The sequence below is a fragment of the Aythya fuligula genome, chromosome 19, assembly GCF_009819795.1.
Source record: "Aythya fuligula isolate bAytFul2 chromosome 19, bAytFul2.pri, whole genome shotgun sequence".
Taxonomy (NCBI): Eukaryota; Metazoa; Chordata; class Aves; order Anseriformes; family Anatidae; genus Aythya; species Aythya fuligula.
Window position 1 is genome coordinate 1,080,579 of NC_045577.1, and position 15,757 is coordinate 1,096,335.

Below are 15,757 nucleotides of genomic sequence, written 5' to 3' on the forward strand. Positions count from 1 at the left end.
CACCGCGCTGCTGGGACGCGGGGCCCTGGGACTTGTAGTCCCGACGCCCGGGGCCCCGCTCCCGACGGCCCCGGCCCGGGCCCTTCCCCCGAAGCAGAGCCGGAGCGTGCGGCAAGGGCCCGGGCGGGCACCCGGAGCCTGCCCTGAGCGGAGCAGCGCGGCCGGGCTAAGAAACAGGCGCAGGGCCCGTCCCCTGCCCGGCCTCAGGCAGCGCGGAGCCGTGCCCGGGGCCTCACGACGGGGCCCAAAGACCGCCGAGGGCACGGCCTGACGGGCAGCGAGCACAGCGCTGGGCCTGCCAGCCCCACGGGCACGGCTAAACCTCCGCATGTGTGCCTCTAGGCTGGTGCTTGCAGGAATGCTAGGGAAAACTAGAGAGTTGGATGTCATTTATTAAATGAGAGTGTGTCCCGACAGGGAATTTAAGCAGCTTATTCTCCAAGAAGAAAAAATAAAGGGAATCACAGACGCCTCAGCAGGGCCATTTGCAGTGTGACAGCAGCGGGCTCGCAGGGAGCTCACCCGGGCACAGCCCCTGGTCACAGCGCGCGGTGCCAGCTGTACCCACGGCTCCTCACGTCCCGGGGCTCCCAGGTGCCCTGTGGGTCAGGACGGGGCATCCAGGCCTCAGCACGGGGCCGGTGGTGGTTTAGGTGGGAAAGCAAATCCCTGAGTCACCGCAGCTGCTTCTCTGTGCATAAATCGTCTGTGAAGCTCCTCCAAGGGCCAGCTCAGCACCAGAGCCACCCATTTACGCTCTGTATCTGTTATTCTCTGAGCTATTTCGTGTGTGCCTCCTCCTTACTGGCACAGGCACCGCCTTGCATTTTCCCCGCTGATAACAGAGAACGCCTCACGTCGTTGATTTCTAAAAAGCCAACTGATGCTTTACAACCAACCACGGCAAACCGAACTACAGCAAAAAAACGTTTATCGAGCCTGCACACACACCGTTTGGCCAACTGCTGCGCCTGGTCCCACGCAGCCGGCTGCCAGCATCGCCCCCAGCAGCAACGCAGGGGCCGGGGGCGTTGGCGGCCTCGCTCCCCCAGGGAAACAGCGCCCAGCCCGAGGCCTGGGGGCACGAAGCCGCCCCCTCGGCTGCACGAGGCCCCCTGGGTACCAGCCGGGGGCATTGGGCACGGCTGTGCTGGGGCTGCCCGCCGGCCACCTCAGTCACCGCACACGGGGCGAGCCCTGCCCGCAGCCGGCCCCGCGCTCCGTGCGTCGCCCCCCGCCGCTCCCTCACGGCGCGGCCCGAGGGGAGCCACCACCCGCACGGCCCCGAGGCACCGCCCGAGCCCCCGGCCCGGCCCCGCCGCTGGGCTCCGGGGCAGGGCTCCGGGGTGCCCCCCCCCGCCGGTCCCGTCCCGCCCGGTGCCGGCCCTGAGGCGCGAGGCGCGGCGGGCGGGGCGGGGCCGCGCGGTCACCATGGAAACTTCCAGAACGTCCCCCCCGGCCCCGCCGCGACGGCGTCCCGCGGCCAATGGGCGCCCTCCGCTTGGCTCACGCTTCTCCGCTGATAGGCCCGCGGCGCCGGGGCACGAACCAATCGCGCGGCGGGAGGGGCGCGCGCCCGGTGTGTCAGAGCGGCCGCGCGGTCGTCGCCAATCGCGGAAGGCCAGCTTAGTGGCAGCCGACCAATGGGCGCGCTCCAGCGAGGGCTCCGCAGCCAATGGCGAGCCTCCACGCAGGAGTAACGGAGGGTATATAAGGGCGGCCGGCGCGGCCTGGGCGCTCAGCGGCAGTTGGCGGCGCGGCGCGGCGCGGTCGGTGGCACGGTACGGACGGGATGGGGATTGGGGGGGGGGGGGGGGCCGCGGCCTAAGTCGGGCCTGGTCTGGGCCTGGCCGGGGGGGGGGGGCCGGGGGGGGGGGGGGCGCGCTGGGGGCCGGAGCGGCCGCGCCCCGCACGTGGCGCCTCCATTTTGTGACCTTTTGGGCTCCCGGCAGGGCGGCGAGGGGCGAGCGGCCGGCATGAGGCACCTCCTGTGGGCGCTGCTGCTGCTGGGCGCCGCGCGGGCGGACGACGAGGAGAAGAAGGAGGACGTGGGCACGGTGGTGGGCATCGACCTCGGCACCACGTACTCCTGGTGTGTGGGGGGCTGCGGCCGGGCGGGGGTTGGGGGTTGGGGGCCTGGGAGAACGGCTGGGGGGGGGGGGGGGGGGGGGGGGGAGGGAAACGGCAGAGCACGGGGAGGGGGAGGGGAAGAGCGGAACTTGGGGGGGAGGGGAGGGAGGGGAAGGCCCCCGTGCCGCCTGACGGCTCCGCTTCTCCCGCAGCGTGGGCGTTTTCAAGAATGGCCGGGTGGAAATCATTGCCAACGACCAGGGGAACCGCATCACCCCGTCCTACGTGGCGTTCACGCCCGAGGGGGAGCGCTTGATCGGGGATGCCGCCAAGAACCAGCTGACGTCCAACCCCGAGAACACCGTGTTCGATGCCAAGCGGCTCATAGGCCGCACCTGGAACGACCCCTCGGTGCAGCAGGACATCAAGTACTTGCCCTTCAAGGTGCGCCTGGTCACAGGGTGGTGGATGGAGGTGGGGGGGGTCAGATGAACAGGCTGCAGATGCTGCCTGCTTTCTCTCCTGCTTGAGAAAAGCAAGGCCTTTAAATCAGCGGTTTTTATGAGCAACACTGTGGCTTTTATAGTTTTCTATTCAGATCAACGCTCTTAAAAGATTTACTGAATCATCAGAGAGAGAATAACTTCAAGAATTGCTGGAATATATGACACTGTCTCTTTCTTCTCAGGTTGTTGAAAAGAAAGCCAAGCCCCATATTCAAGTTGATGTTGGCGGTGGACAGACAAAAACATTTGCTCCTGAAGAAATTTCAGCTATGGTCCTGACAAAGATGAAGGAAACCGCAGAGGCTTACCTGGGGAAGAAGGTGAGCTGAGTGCTGCTAACAGGAACTTAAGGCAGCAGTTGCCTTATGAAACTGAAGATAACTGGGCAGAATCTCAGGGTTAAGCTTGCTGTCATAAACTTTGTTCGGTGCTTAGGTGGCTCAGCTGATTGTGGGGGTTTTACATAAGGAACAATGGGCTACTTGTTCCAGGCACTGCTGCGCTCATTTCTGAGGTGTGTAGCTTGTCCTTTATTTTTCTGATAATCTCCTCTTGCTCTTTCTGCAGGTTACCCATGCAGTTGTTACTGTGCCAGCCTACTTCAATGATGCTCAGCGCCAGGCCACAAAAGATGCCGGTACCATTGCTGGGCTGAACGTGATGCGGATCATCAACGAGCCGTGAGTAGCCAAAACAGCTCTGCCTGCAGGGTGTCTGGGGGTGGGGCCTGGTGATCAGTCTGCTGAACTTGTTACTCCCTAAACAGAACAGCTGCTGCTATTGCCTATGGATTGGACAAGAGAGAGGGTGAGAAGAACATCCTCGTGTTCGACTTGGGTGGTGGGACTTTTGATGTCTCCCTCCTCACCATTGACAATGGAGTCTTCGAAGTTGTGGCTACTAATGGAGACACTCACCTGGGTGGAGAAGATTTTGACCAACGTGTTATGGAACACTTCATCAAACTCTACAAAAAGAAGACCGGGAAAGATGTCAGGAAGGATAATAGAGCTGTGCAGAAACTCAGACGGGAAGTGGAGAAAGCAAAGCGAGCCTTGTCATCTCAGCATCAAGCCAGAATTGAAATAGAATCATTTTTTGAGGGAGAAGATTTCTCTGAGACACTTACTCGTGCCAAGTTTGAAGAACTGAACATGGTAAGCTTAGAAAATGAGTTAAATTGCCTCAGCCCCTCCCAAAATTGCTGCTGGTGAATGCACAGGACTTCACATTGTGCCTTTGTTACACTTCAGCAGAATGCAAATAACTTAGTTCAAGTAGCAAGTTATTTATATTCTAAAAAGCAGAAAGCCATTGCTTCCTGGGGCATCTGGGGCTGCACACGTTACTGACAAATAAGTTCTCATCGAGGCTGAACACAGCCTTGGTGAGCTGACTCGGTAGTTCTTAGTACCCTAAGCCTGGGACTAGGCATGTGGGAATAGAGGCTCACTGTCTGAACTCTTGTCTTTCCAGGACCTGTTCCGTTCTACAATGAAGCCTGTTCAGAAAGTTCTGGAAGACTCTGACCTGAAGAAGTCTGATATTGATGAGATCGTTCTTGTCGGTGGCTCTACTCGCATCCCCAAAATACAACAACTCGTGAAAGAGTTCTTCAATGGCAAAGAGCCTTCTCGTGGCATTAATCCAGATGAGGCTGTAGCCTATGGTGCAGCTGTTCAGGCTGGTGTTCTCTCTGGGGACCAAGACACAGGTAATTAAATCTTTAGGTAATTGCATCTTTACTGTCACTCTCAAGAGTGACTGAAGAGCGGGTACTGTTACTGCCAAATAGTGGTGGATGTGAATTTCCTGAGTTCTGTATCCGCCTCAGACTGCTGCAATGCACTCCCTCAAAGAGGAGCTGAAGTCGCTCACATTCTGCCCCTTGATCTGTTCTTTGCAGGTGACTTGGTCCTGCTTGACGTGTGTCCTCTGACCCTTGGTATTGAGACAGTTGGAGGTGTGATGACTAAACTGATCCCAAGAAATACTGTGGTTCCCACAAAGAAGTCTCAGATTTTCTCTACAGCTTCTGACAACCAGCCAACTGTGACAATCAAGGTCTACGAAGGTAAGTGCTGCCCGTGTCCCCTGCAGCAGCTGGAATCTCACAGACTCACTGTCTGCTAGGCAGCCAGCTGCAGGTACTCCCAGATGCACACACCTATCCCTGGCTGTTACCAGACCGAGGCAGCTCTGAGCAGCATCAACGGCTGCTCTGCAGATCAGTTCTCAAAAGATCAGCTCTCAAACATGGTTACTCCATGGTTGCATTCTGAAGAGCTCCTCTTTAGAGTAAGAAGAGGTGATAGTGTAGGCATCAAGATGAATGTCGAGGTAGAATTTAAAACCTCAGCTTTGAAAAGCACGTAGCTTAATGCTAGTGGTTTTGCAAAAAATGCAAACCACAGGTAGCAAAGAAAACTGTCTAATTGTGACCTATCTAATTGTGTAATTGTGTCTTCTAGGTGAGCGTCCCCTCACCAAGGATAATCATCTTCTGGGAACTTTCGATCTGACGGGAATCCCTCCTGCTCCTCGTGGTGTCCCACAGATTGAAGTTACCTTTGAAATAGATGTAAATGGGATCCTCCGCGTCACAGCTGAAGACAAGGGCACTGGGAACAAAAACAAGATCACAATTACGAACGATCAGAATCGGCTAACACCAGAAGAGATTGAGAGGATGGTTAACGATGCTGAGAAGTTTGCAGAGGAAGACAAAAAGCTTAAGGAACGCATTGATGCCCGGAACGAGCTGGAGAGCTATGCCTACTCTCTGAAGAACCAGATTGGGGACAAAGAGAAGCTGGGTGGCAAGCTGTCATCTGAAGACAAAGAAACAATAGAGAAGGCAGTAGAGGAAAAGATCGAGTGGCTTGAAAGCCACCAAGATGCGGATATCGAAGACTTCAAATCAAAGAAGAAGGAGCTAGAGGAAGTCGTTCAGCCCATTGTTAGCAAGCTCTACGGAAGCGCAGGCCCCCCTCCCTCCGGTGAAGAAGAAACAGCAGAAAAGGATGAGTTGTAGATACTGGCATCCCTGAATGTTGTGTGTATATATTGGACTCAGGAACACTTGTTTAAAATATTGAACTCTTAATTTGGAATGTAACTTTGAATCTTCACTCGTGAGTGGAGCTGGAAATGCTAGCCCAAAGTGGCTGTTTACTGCTTTTCGTTAGCAGGTGTTTGTCTGGGGAGGGAAGGGTAGCGGGGGGGGCGTGTAAATGACAACAGGGGTGTAGAAGTACTGGCCATGGAAGCGTTCTATTTAACAACTCGGTCATGTGAATTTGGTGTAGAGCTTTTCTACCTGAAGTGACCACAATAAATTTGTTATTTACACTGGATTTTTGTAGCTTGGACTTGCTGTCACCTAGCAGCAGCTGCTCCTCATGAGGGGACGGAGGGGACCTTAGGGGTGGGTAACCACTGACACAGTGCCTCAGGGTGACACTGCCCTGGGAGGGGGTAAGCTGTAGCAGCTCTGCTGGCCGCCAGGAGCTGAGCTTTGGCTGCAGGGCTTAATGCAAAGAAAGCTGCCAAGGAAAGGGGCTGCCAAGAGCTGTGACCATGCTGCTGGTTGCTGCCAAAAGCTGGGTTCAGGCCCCTTCTGTACAAGGAGCCTGCTCCACCTGTGGGGAGGTGCCCGGCAGCCAGCTCCAGGAGTCTGACCCCTGCCCAGGGTTGGGTGAGACTCACCCTCACCCGCTGCTCCTGGAGTGCGGCTGTGTGAGCATGGGGGAGACTCAGCTCAAAGCTCGCTCACAAGGCCTGAACCCCAGCTGCAGCAGGCTCTGAAAAGCAGCTTCTTGAAGCTCAGCCTCCCTCGGTGATGACAAAGCCTCTCACCTTGCAGGAACAAAGCCCAACTCCTCTGCCTCTGTGGTGTTTTCCTTGGGGTGGGAGACAGGTGGCCCTACACACTCATTTTCACAGTAGTGGCAGCTAAACCCCTTTATTTAAACCCCTTTAAGTACCCTTCAGAAAGCCGTAGGTAACAGCGCCCTGCAGGTTTCTGTGGCCAAGCAGGATGCTGAGAGCTGCCCAGCAGCGCCGCACAGCCTCTGCCTCTCCCCAGCCAGCGCCGTGTTCCGGCTGCTGAGGCTCTTCCGCAGCCTCGCCAAGGGACGGGAGCTGTGAGCGCAGAGCGAGCGGCTGTACCCGGCTGGGAGCACGGAGCCACCCCTGACAGCAACACCGCGTTTATTGCAGGGCAGGGCCTTGCTCAGCCACTGCTACAAAACCTTCCCGGGCCCGCCTACCCGCACGCTACTCGATCAGGGTCACCAGGCAGTCCCTGAACATCTCCCCTTGCGTGTCCATTCCCCCAAACACGAACAGCAGATGCGGGGCTGGGTCCTCTCCACAGCCCTGCTCCTCCTCCTCCTCCTGGCTCCCCAGCAGGAGGTCAGCCTTGCCCCCCGCCGGCTCCTCTTCGGCTTCCTCTCCCGCAGCGCCAGGGCTGCCAGGGGCCCGCCAGGGGATGACGCACATGGCGTGGTCCAGCCTCGCAGCAGGCAGCGGGGACTCAAAGCGCAGGAGCGTCCACCGCTGCTCCCCTGCAGAGCAAAGAGAGGCGTTCACAGCATAAACAGTGCTTTGGGCTCAGAGAAGCGTTGCTGGAGCGGTGCCATCACCGTGGACCAGTCCGCACCATTACACAGCCCTAAAAACCAGCAGAGAGGCAGCCGCAGCGTTTGGCCTCGTGCTGGTACAACCCCAGGGCAATGACACCGACTGCAGAGAAGATGAAGCCCAGGAACCGAGGGCTGTTTGCAGACACTGCGTTTACTGCCCCACCCTGAGCTCTCCCTACCCGTGTGGTATTTGTGCGTGGTGTCCAGGGCCCCGGCCGGGCCCATGCCCCCGAAGATGTACACGTGGTCCCTGAGCACTGCTGAGGCGTGCGACGCCCGTCCCCCTGGGACGTCACCGCTGGCTGGTACCTTAACCCACGTCAGGTCTGCTGTGGGAGGAAAACAACACAAAAATAGTAATGCTCAGCAGGACTGAAATATTTCATGGCAACTGCCCAAAATCATAGGTTTCCTTTATTTTAAAAAGGGTTCCTGTAGGATTTTGCTTTTCTGAGCTCAGGAAATAATTGTTACGTGTTTAAAAGAGAAAGCAAAGCCATAGTACTGAAAGAAGAAAGCAACTTCATACTACTCTGCAAAAAGCAGCAGAGCAAGATGTGGCAGCACACGACCTCACCTTCCCTGCCTACACTTCAGTGATCTTTTAGTGAAAAGATCTCCCTGAGAGCAAAGTGCACCACCACAGCTCCTGCTCCGAGGAACCTGCATCCATCCTTACCTGTATCAATGCAGAACAGATCATCGTAGAAAACATCGCCAGCTAAACCGCCGTGTATGAGGAGTTTGGTCCCGACTGCGACCATGACGTGCCCGTGCCGGGGGGATGGGGGATCGCCGTGGGTTTTGGGCTGGGACCAGGTACAGGTGGCTGCAACAGAGCACGGCCATGTGAGGGAACGGCTCTGGGGCTCCCCAAACCAGCGGTGCCGCAGCCTTGCTGATGCCTCCCTTTGCTGCATGCGGGGCCAGAGGAGTGAACAGAGCAATAAGGGGTACAAGGCAGGGGCCCAGTATTTGTGTATCCTTGAGGAGCTCAGAACGCAGACCTGCAGCCCAGAGGCTGCTCATTTCCACCCTTTGACAACAACCCAGAGGTACCTGTGTCGAACACGTGAAGCTGCTGGTCTTGGACGGGTTCTGCTCCCTTGTCTCCCCCTCCGAAGACGTACAGACGGTCCCCGACAGCTGCCAAGGATGCGTGGAACGTCCTGGGCAGTGGCGGGGTGCCAGCCACCGCAGGACTCTCCCAGGTTCCTGTTTCTGATTGAGACATTTCATCAAGAAGGCAACACAGCAGGGGGGTGGGAACGGAGAACACCCCCAGGCCTGAGCCAGGGCTGCCCGCTGCCACCAGCCCACAGCCCCAGCCCCCCTGCCCTGCCGGTGCCGGTCACTCACCGGGGTCCAGCACCTGCACGCAGCTCCTGTTCCCGGCCTGGTCAGCGCCGCCAAAGACCCAGAGGCGCGGGGGGCGGCGGGGGGGCAGGAAGGTGGCGTGCTCGTAGCGTGGCCGCAGCCCACTCCAGCCGGCCTGGGCCCAGCGCAGGGACCCTGCGGGCACCGCCGGCGGCGTCAGAGCCGTGAGGGCCCCGTGGGGTCCCCGTGGGAGCCCCGTGAGGGCCCCGCCGCCCCCTGCCCCCGGCGCTCACCCAGCTCCAGGACGTGCGCGTCCGCGAAGGCGCCGTCGGTGTCGGCGCCGCCCAGCAGCAGGACGCGGCCGGGCCGGGCGGGCAGCAGGAGGCAGCCGGGCCCCACGCGCCCGCTGGGCCCCGCGCCGCGAGGCCGCAGCCGGTACCTGCGGGGAGGCGGCGCTCAGCGGCGGGGGAGTACAAGGGGGGTACCGGGGGGATACCGGGGGGGTGCCGGGGTCGCCGCTCACCACTTGGCCGCCTGCGGGCGCTGCCCCGGCTCCAGCGGCTCCAGCGGCGCCCCCATGCTGCGGCCGGGCCGGGCGCTGCCTCGCCGCCCTCCCGGGGGCCGCCGCCGGAAGCGCTCCCCTTCCCCTCCCCCTCCGCTTCCGCTTCCGCTCGGCGACACCGCCCGGAAGCTTCGCGCTCCGCTTCCGGCCCCGAGCCGCCGAGCCAAGATGGCGCCGCTGGACCTGGACAAGTACGTGGAGATCGCGCGGCTCTGCAAGTACCTGCCCGAGAACGACCTCAAGGTGCGGGCACCGCGGCCGGGCGGCCACCGGGAGCGGGGCGGGCACCGGGGCGGGGCGGCGGCGGGCACCGGGGGCTGCTGGCGCCGCCCCTGACCGTGCCCCGCCGCGCCCCGCAGCGGCTGTGCGACTACGTGTGCGACCTGCTGCTGGAGGAGTCCAACGTGCAGCCCGTCTGCACGCCCGTCACGGTGTGCGGCGACATCCACGGGCAGGTAACGGCCCCGCCGCGCCGCACGGCGCCGGCCTCAGCGCCCGGTGCCGGCCGCCCGCGCTGAGCCCCGCGCCCTCCCCGCAGTTCTATGACCTGTGCGAGCTGTTCCGGACCGGCGGGCAGGTGCCGGACACCAACTACATCTTCATGGTACGTGCGGCCCCCCCCGCCCCGCCCCGCTCCCGGTAATGCTGCGGGCACGGCGGCCCCAGCGCCAGCCCGGTGGCCGGAGCCCGTTCCCTCCGGGCGCGTCCCTCGGGCTCCGGGTGCCTCCGGGTTCCTGCCGGGAAGCCCTGCCCCGCCTCCCCGCCCCTGTCTGTGCGTTCACCGATGTGTTTTTGACTTGCAGGGTGACTTTGTAGATAGAGGTTATTATAGTCTCGAGACTTTCACTTACCTCCTTGCACTAAAAGCTAAGTGGCCTGATCGTATCACACTGTTACGGGGCAATCATGAGAGCAGGCAGATAACGCAGGTGTATGGATTCTACGGTAAGTGCTCACCCAACGCTGTCTGACTGGGGGTTGGCGTGCCGGGACCCAGTGCCTCACCTCTCCCTTGGGAACCCGCTTTGAACGCGGCACTGCGTGGGGCTTTTCCAGAACCAGGGGGAAATGGACTCAATAAACCTTTCACATTGTCAACGTGGTTGTTGTGCTCGTGAAGTAGAGGTGTTCTAGGCCAGACCTCATCCACCCCTCCCTCCAGTGTCTGTGTTTCTGTTTGTGCTTCTGTTTGGCAATGCGCTTCGGTGTCTGAATGAAAGGTTCTGCACCAAACCCTGCTGTTACCGTAACTCTCCCTGTGTATAACCAAAAGTGTCCGTGTGTGGAGTTTGCTGTGGAGGCCGTTTATTTATTGTCAGCAGTTCGCGTTTGGGAAAGCCCCGGACAAGAAGCGAGCAGCAGAACAACTGCTCGAAAATCTGGGGGAATTGAGTTGCTTGGAAAGTTATTTTGTTCTGTGGTGTGAGGCTTTGGTAAAATGTGAGAAATCCTGGGAAGTAGCGTAACGCCTGCAACAGGGAGCAGAGAGCACGGGCTGTGACGTGCGTCCGGCTGGGTGACTGCCACCAAGAGCACCAGCAAACGTTCTCCAGTCAGCTCAAAAGAGACATTTGTCTGCCAGCGTCAGTGTCACGTTGTACGGCTCTAACCAAAGCTGCCCTCGAGCTGAGGGGTCTGTGGGAAGCAGGGATAGCGTCGGCTGCTTGTGCCCCCCGTGTCTGCGCGTGGTGCTCTGCAACCAGAGCGCTGCAGGCACTGGGGGCTGCTCCCCGCTGCTGGATCCGCTGCTGCTGCTGCTCCTGACCGGGGTTTTGTTTGCTTGTTGGCTGCTTGGGTTTGTGTTCTGTGTTTTTGTTGTACGCCTGACTTTCCAAGTTCTGTTGTGTTGCCTCTGACCTTACTGCCTGAACTTCTGATCCGCTGAGAAGGAAAAACTTGTCTATTTAACAGATGAGTGCCAAACCAAATACGGCAATGCTAACGCGTGGAGGTACTGCACCAAAGTCTTTGACATGCTCACAATAGCAGCTGTAAGTGTAAACGCCCCAGGAACGCCCCGAGCAGGTCATCTACATGCGACCTCCAGCACTGGTGGCCGCTAGGGGTACCCCGGCAGCGTGCTGGGTTTGACTGAAATACTGAGTGTTTTGCGTGCCTTTCCCCAGTTAATAGACGAGCAGATCCTCTGCGTGCACGGCGGTCTGTCTCCAGACATCAAGACGCTCGATCAGATCCGAACCATTGAACGCAATCAAGAAATTCCTCACAAAGGCGCCTTCTGTGACCTGGTGTGGTCGGACCCGGAGGACGTGGACACGTGGGCCATCAGCCCGCGGGGGGCAGGCTGGCTGTTCGGAGCCAAGGTGACGAACGAGGTGAGGGTGCTGCCGCGCGTAACTGCGGGTGTGAGACGCTGCTTGGGGGCTGCCTCGGCATTTACCCTGGTGGTGAGTGGACTGGGGCACTGCGAGGGGAACTGGCCTCGTGGGGGAGCTGCAAGGAAGCTGTGGAGGAGGAGGTAGAGGAGGAGGAGGAGGAGGTTTGCTCGTGCCTTGTTGTTGTCCCTTTAAGCCCACTTGAAAAGAGCCAGCTGTTTGATCCTAAAGGCAGAGAGAGAGCTGCCAAAGGACAGAGCGCTGAGTTGGGAGAAGACAAAGATACCATTTCCTTAACAATTCTTCACGTAACTTTTGTTACTTTGCAAAGCAGCGAGCAGACTTCTCGAGGCTTGGACATGTTGATGTTCCCAGGCTTCTGAGCCAGTGACGGTACAGAAGCCTTGTGCTGCCCCTTTTTTCTGGGGCCTTCCTACAGAGGAAGGGCTGACATCTCTGGCAGCGCAGCCTGAGGCATCCTGACTGCCTCTGAAATGAGTGGTTCGCACTGCTGAGGGTTGAAAACCCCAGCGTGCCCTCTCAGTGTGCACCGAGACAGGGGTTTGCTCGTGGCACTGTTGGCGCTGCGCTGCCCCTGCTGTGCTTGGGGAGCCAGACCCCAGTTCTGCTGCCACCTCTTAGCGCAGGGGCACCCTCGCACTGGCGTGGGCAGCACTGCCTGCTGCCAGGCTGGCTGGGAGCATCTGCGCTGCCTGAGCTTGACGCAGGGCTGGGAAAGAGAAGCCTTGGGGTGGGTTTGTGCAGCAGGGCTGCAGCTGGGGGCTGCCCAGAGGCTGTGGGCGCCGGGCACAGCGTGCGGAGCGCTCAGGTTCCTTTTCCCCCGCAGTTTGTCCACATCAACAACCTGAAGCTGATCTGCAGAGCGCACCAGCTGGTTCACGAAGGCTACAAGTTCATGTTCGACGAGAAGCTGGTGACCGTGTGGTCCGCCCCCAACTACTGCTACCGCTGCGGGAACATCGCCTCCATCATGGTGTTCAAGGACGTAAACACGAGGGAGCCCAAGCTGTTCCGCGCCGTGCCCGACTCGGAGCGCGTCATCCCGCCGCGCACCACCACGCCGTACTTCCTCTGTGCCCCCCCCCCCCCCCCCAATACATTTTTATTTCGCACTTTGCTGCCCCAACGCTGCCTCCTGCCTCTGTTCCCGTTCCGTCGCCGAAACCGGGGCGGGTCCCGGCCCCCCCGGGGAATTTCAGAGCCCGAGGCCCGGCCCCGGCCCTGCCCGGGGGCGCTCCGGGCTCACATCGGGGCCGGGGGGGAGGGAGGGTCCCGGCGGCCGGGTCCCGGTCCCGGTCCGGGTTCCGATTCCGGTTCCGGCTGCCGGTTCCAGGGGGCGGTGCCGGTTCCGTTTCCGGCGGGCGGGTTCCGGTTCCGGCGGCTCCCGGTTCCGGTTCCGGCATGGCGCGGAGCACGCTGTCGTCGCGCTTCCGCCGCCTGGACGTGGAGCGCTTCGACGGGAGCCGCTTCGAGGACGAGCCCGAGGAGGCGCCGCCGGCAGAGCCCGAGCCCGGCCCCGAGGCGGAGGCGCTGCTGCGGCGGTATCCTTGGCGGCGGGGGGCGGGGGGAACGGGGCCGCGCCCGTTGCGCTCCTTGACTCGCAGCAACGCAGCGGGGACGCGCTGAGGGCCCTGCACGCCGCCCTGCGCAGCGCCACGCGCCTGGCAGCCAGCCCCGACACCAAGGTGAGGGAGGGGAGGGGAGGGGAGGGGAAGGGGAAGGGACCCGAGCCGCAGCGGGCCGGCCGTGCCCAGATGAGTGGCCGGGGGGGTCGGGGGGAACACAGCAGGACAATCGGGCGTAACGCGCGGGGTTTGGCGCAGCTCAGCGGGCAGCTCGCTTTGGTGGCTCCTCTGAGAAAACAGCATCAAAAAGCCCGCTGTGAAAGGCCTCCCCTTCTGCCTTCTCCCTGCATGAAGTGAAGGACGTTCGCCTGCCCGGTACAACAAACAAACCAACCGTCCTCTCTCGCAGCCGCTGCTCCCCTGAGCGCTCCCAGCACGGTGTGGGGGCTGCGCCCGGCTCTGATGTCGTTTTCCTTCCCTTCGCAGGAGCAGGCGCAGGGAACCATGCTGAAAGTGCTCATGGCTTTTAAAAGCAGTGAGATAGAACAAGCAGTGAACTCCTTAGACGGAAACGGCATTGACTTGTTAATGAAGTATATTTATAAAGGATTCGAAAAGCCAACAGAAAATAGCAGTGCAATATTACTCCAATGGCACGAAAAGGTAGGTGTCCCCGCCGGTGCCCTCTTGGCACAGCCGCGGTCAGCACGGCACCGCCAGGGACAGTCCCTGGGAGGAGAAGTGTGAGGGCAGGAGAGCCCTTCCCGAGGAGTGCAGTCCTTGGTCTTGCATTTTATCTTGGGTCTCTTTGAGCTTTTTAAGCATTTACCTGCATTTCAGAGCTCTCCTCAGCCAGGGAGAGGTGAGTCTTGTGGCAGGGCAGCGACTGCAGCAGGAGGTGTTGCACCTTCTAACACGTGCGGTGGTTTCACCCACCAAGGAGCGAGAACTGGGAGCGGAGCTGTAACTGGCAGGGTTCTGCTGGTTTCTTGTAGCAGAGTGTGTGGCTGGGGGGGGCTCAGGTCTGACCCTGCCATCAGCCGGGTGCTTTCAGCACAGACCCAGCTCACTGGGATCTGGTGAGCCTGCCTTGTTTGTGCAGGGAGGGCTTCTGCCGTCTCCGGAAGGATTCTGGTGGCAGCCGTAGTGGTGCTGCCGGCTGTTCCTGTGAGTTGCTCATAGCGAGGTAGGGGAGGGCACAGGGAGGACAGGAGTGCTGACAGCTGACAGGTTTTTGTGCTGGGCGAGGCACCTGCAGCAAGTGTTCTGCGGACACTACTGCAACTACTTCAGACGCCCCCAGCTGCACAGGTTTTAGCCGCAGCACTGGCTGCCAGCACCTCTCCTAGGGAAGACAACCCACAGGAACGTTGCAGTTCAGGGAGCTGCCTGCGCCGTGGCACAGCCTGCTGCTGAGGCCCGTGGCATTTCCTAAAAGCGCGCTGCCTTCCTGTGATACGTTCAGGCAGAAGTGGTGTAATGGTGACTCCAGCCATTGGCAGCTGTCACAAGCCTCACAGAACAGTGACAGGTGAGGAGGAGGAAGAGGAAGGTTCTCGGGAAGGAACAAGTTTCTGCTTGACTTGTTTTTTGTTGTTCTTTCTACTGGGGCCTGGTTTTGGGTAACCGTGGGTTGGTGCTCCCAGTGTGTAACATTGCACAATACTGTCCTGACTGGAAAGAAGTCATTGTTCAGAGCGTGTGGCCACCTGTAAGCATCTCTTCCTTCTTGTTTTGAAAGGAACAAGGTGAGGCAGAAGTAGGCTGGGCAGTATTTAAAACTTTGCCTTTGTCCTGCCTCTTGGCAGTGCTTGCTCAGCCTGGAGGCAGCTGCATGAGTTAAGCGAGGGATGCGCACGGTGTGTGTGATGGAACACTGCACCGACAGAACGCTGCCCAGCCTGCAGAGAACAGCGCGGTTCGGGGTCTCAGTGGAACTTTCAAATGCCTGCAGTGCCTGCACGGGGGCTGGCTGTGTGACTGGGAGTAACGCCTCTCTCCTTTCCCATCCCCACAGGCACTAGCAGTAGGTGGACTAGGTGCCATAGTAAGAGTTCTTACTGCAAGAAAGACTGTTTAAAGACTGTTAACGAACCACGATGACGATCAGGTTTGGACCCAGAAGAAGGAATTAGCTGAAACAACACCAGTCCATCCTTATTAGAGATTGCAATCTACTGAACTACTCCGGGAACCTCCTCTTGGAATGCTTTTAACCTTAAAGGTGGGGAAAGAACAAAGGTATTCCTGTATATTCTGACCACCAAATACAGGAGCCAAGACATTCTCCTGCTCCCTTTAAAAGGCAGAGGGAAGGCAACCTCCTGCCTGCTGTTACTGTAAGTGAGCAGGTGTTCTCAGATGCTGCTTAATCTAAGTGTGGTGATAGCAGATCCTGGCTGTGCTGCTTAGTTAAGAGGGCCTTAGCGGATGCAAGATTCTGACAGCTTATGAATGGGAGAAGTGGTTACTAGAAAGATGGTTTTGTGTGCGTGCACACATACAGATGGATGTGGTCAAAGGACTAGTTGGGCTGTGGGGTTGGTTTCATTGTAAAGTGCCTGCTGCGTTAATAAAGTTCTTGGATCATACAAGTTTAGTAACGTATTTTTGGCTTAATCCTAAGCATGACACATCCAAAACCAGTACAGCAATTCTAAGCAAAGGGCCCGCCTCTACAAGAGTGCTCTGCTCTCCACTTCCTTACAAAGTTTGGCATTAAATTACTACAGGT

At 59.2% G+C, this 15,757-nt stretch overlaps 4 protein-coding genes across 4 annotated transcripts; 3 read left to right on the forward strand and 1 right to left on the reverse strand.

Annotated features, from left to right (window-relative positions):
- The first annotated feature begins 1,757 nt into the window (after positions 1–1,757).
- Positions 1,758–5,932, forward strand: HSPA5 (heat shock protein family A (Hsp70) member 5). Its single transcript, XM_032200217.1, has 9 exons — positions 1,758–1,781; positions 1,953–2,092; positions 2,283–2,514; positions 2,759–2,896; positions 3,144–3,256; positions 3,343–3,733; positions 4,053–4,290; positions 4,483–4,650; positions 5,048–5,932. The coding sequence occupies exons 2-9, from the start codon at positions 1,977–1,979 to the stop codon at positions 5,608–5,610; spliced, it is 1,959 nt and encodes a 652-aa protein (XP_032056108.1). The 5' UTR covers positions 1,758–1,781; positions 1,953–1,976; the 3' UTR covers positions 5,611–5,932.
- An 833-nt stretch (positions 5,933–6,765) lies between these two features.
- RABEPK (Rab9 effector protein with kelch motifs) lies at positions 6,766–9,118 on the reverse strand. The gene is made up of 7 exons (XM_032200490.1): positions 9,063–9,118; positions 8,833–8,978; positions 8,582–8,734; positions 8,282–8,443; positions 7,902–8,051; positions 7,402–7,551; positions 6,766–7,144 (listed from the first exon to the last, which is right to left on the reverse strand). Exons 1-7 carry the CDS (start codon positions 9,116–9,118, stop codon positions 6,855–6,857), a joined length of 1,107 nt encoding a protein of 368 aa, XP_032056381.1. The 3' UTR covers positions 6,766–6,854.
- A 138-nt stretch (positions 9,119–9,256) lies between these two features.
- On the forward strand, positions 9,257–12,545 carry PPP6C (protein phosphatase 6 catalytic subunit; the record flags this gene model as incomplete). The annotated part of the gene is made up of 7 exons (XM_032200567.1): positions 9,257–9,344; positions 9,461–9,556; positions 9,640–9,705; positions 9,905–10,046; positions 11,013–11,092; positions 11,228–11,437; positions 12,285–12,545. Coding segments are annotated over exons 1-7 (930 nt in total), but the record flags the coding sequence as incomplete, so codon positions are not given.
- A 299-nt stretch (positions 12,546–12,844) lies between these two features.
- ARPC5L (actin related protein 2/3 complex subunit 5 like) lies at positions 12,845–15,617 on the forward strand. Its single transcript, XM_032200230.1, has 4 exons — positions 12,845–12,999; positions 13,071–13,143; positions 13,510–13,686; positions 15,041–15,617. Exons 1-4 carry the CDS (start codon positions 12,860–12,862, stop codon positions 15,101–15,103), a joined length of 453 nt encoding a protein of 150 aa, XP_032056121.1. The 5' UTR covers positions 12,845–12,859; the 3' UTR covers positions 15,104–15,617.
- The last annotated feature ends 140 nt before the right edge of the window (positions 15,618–15,757 follow it).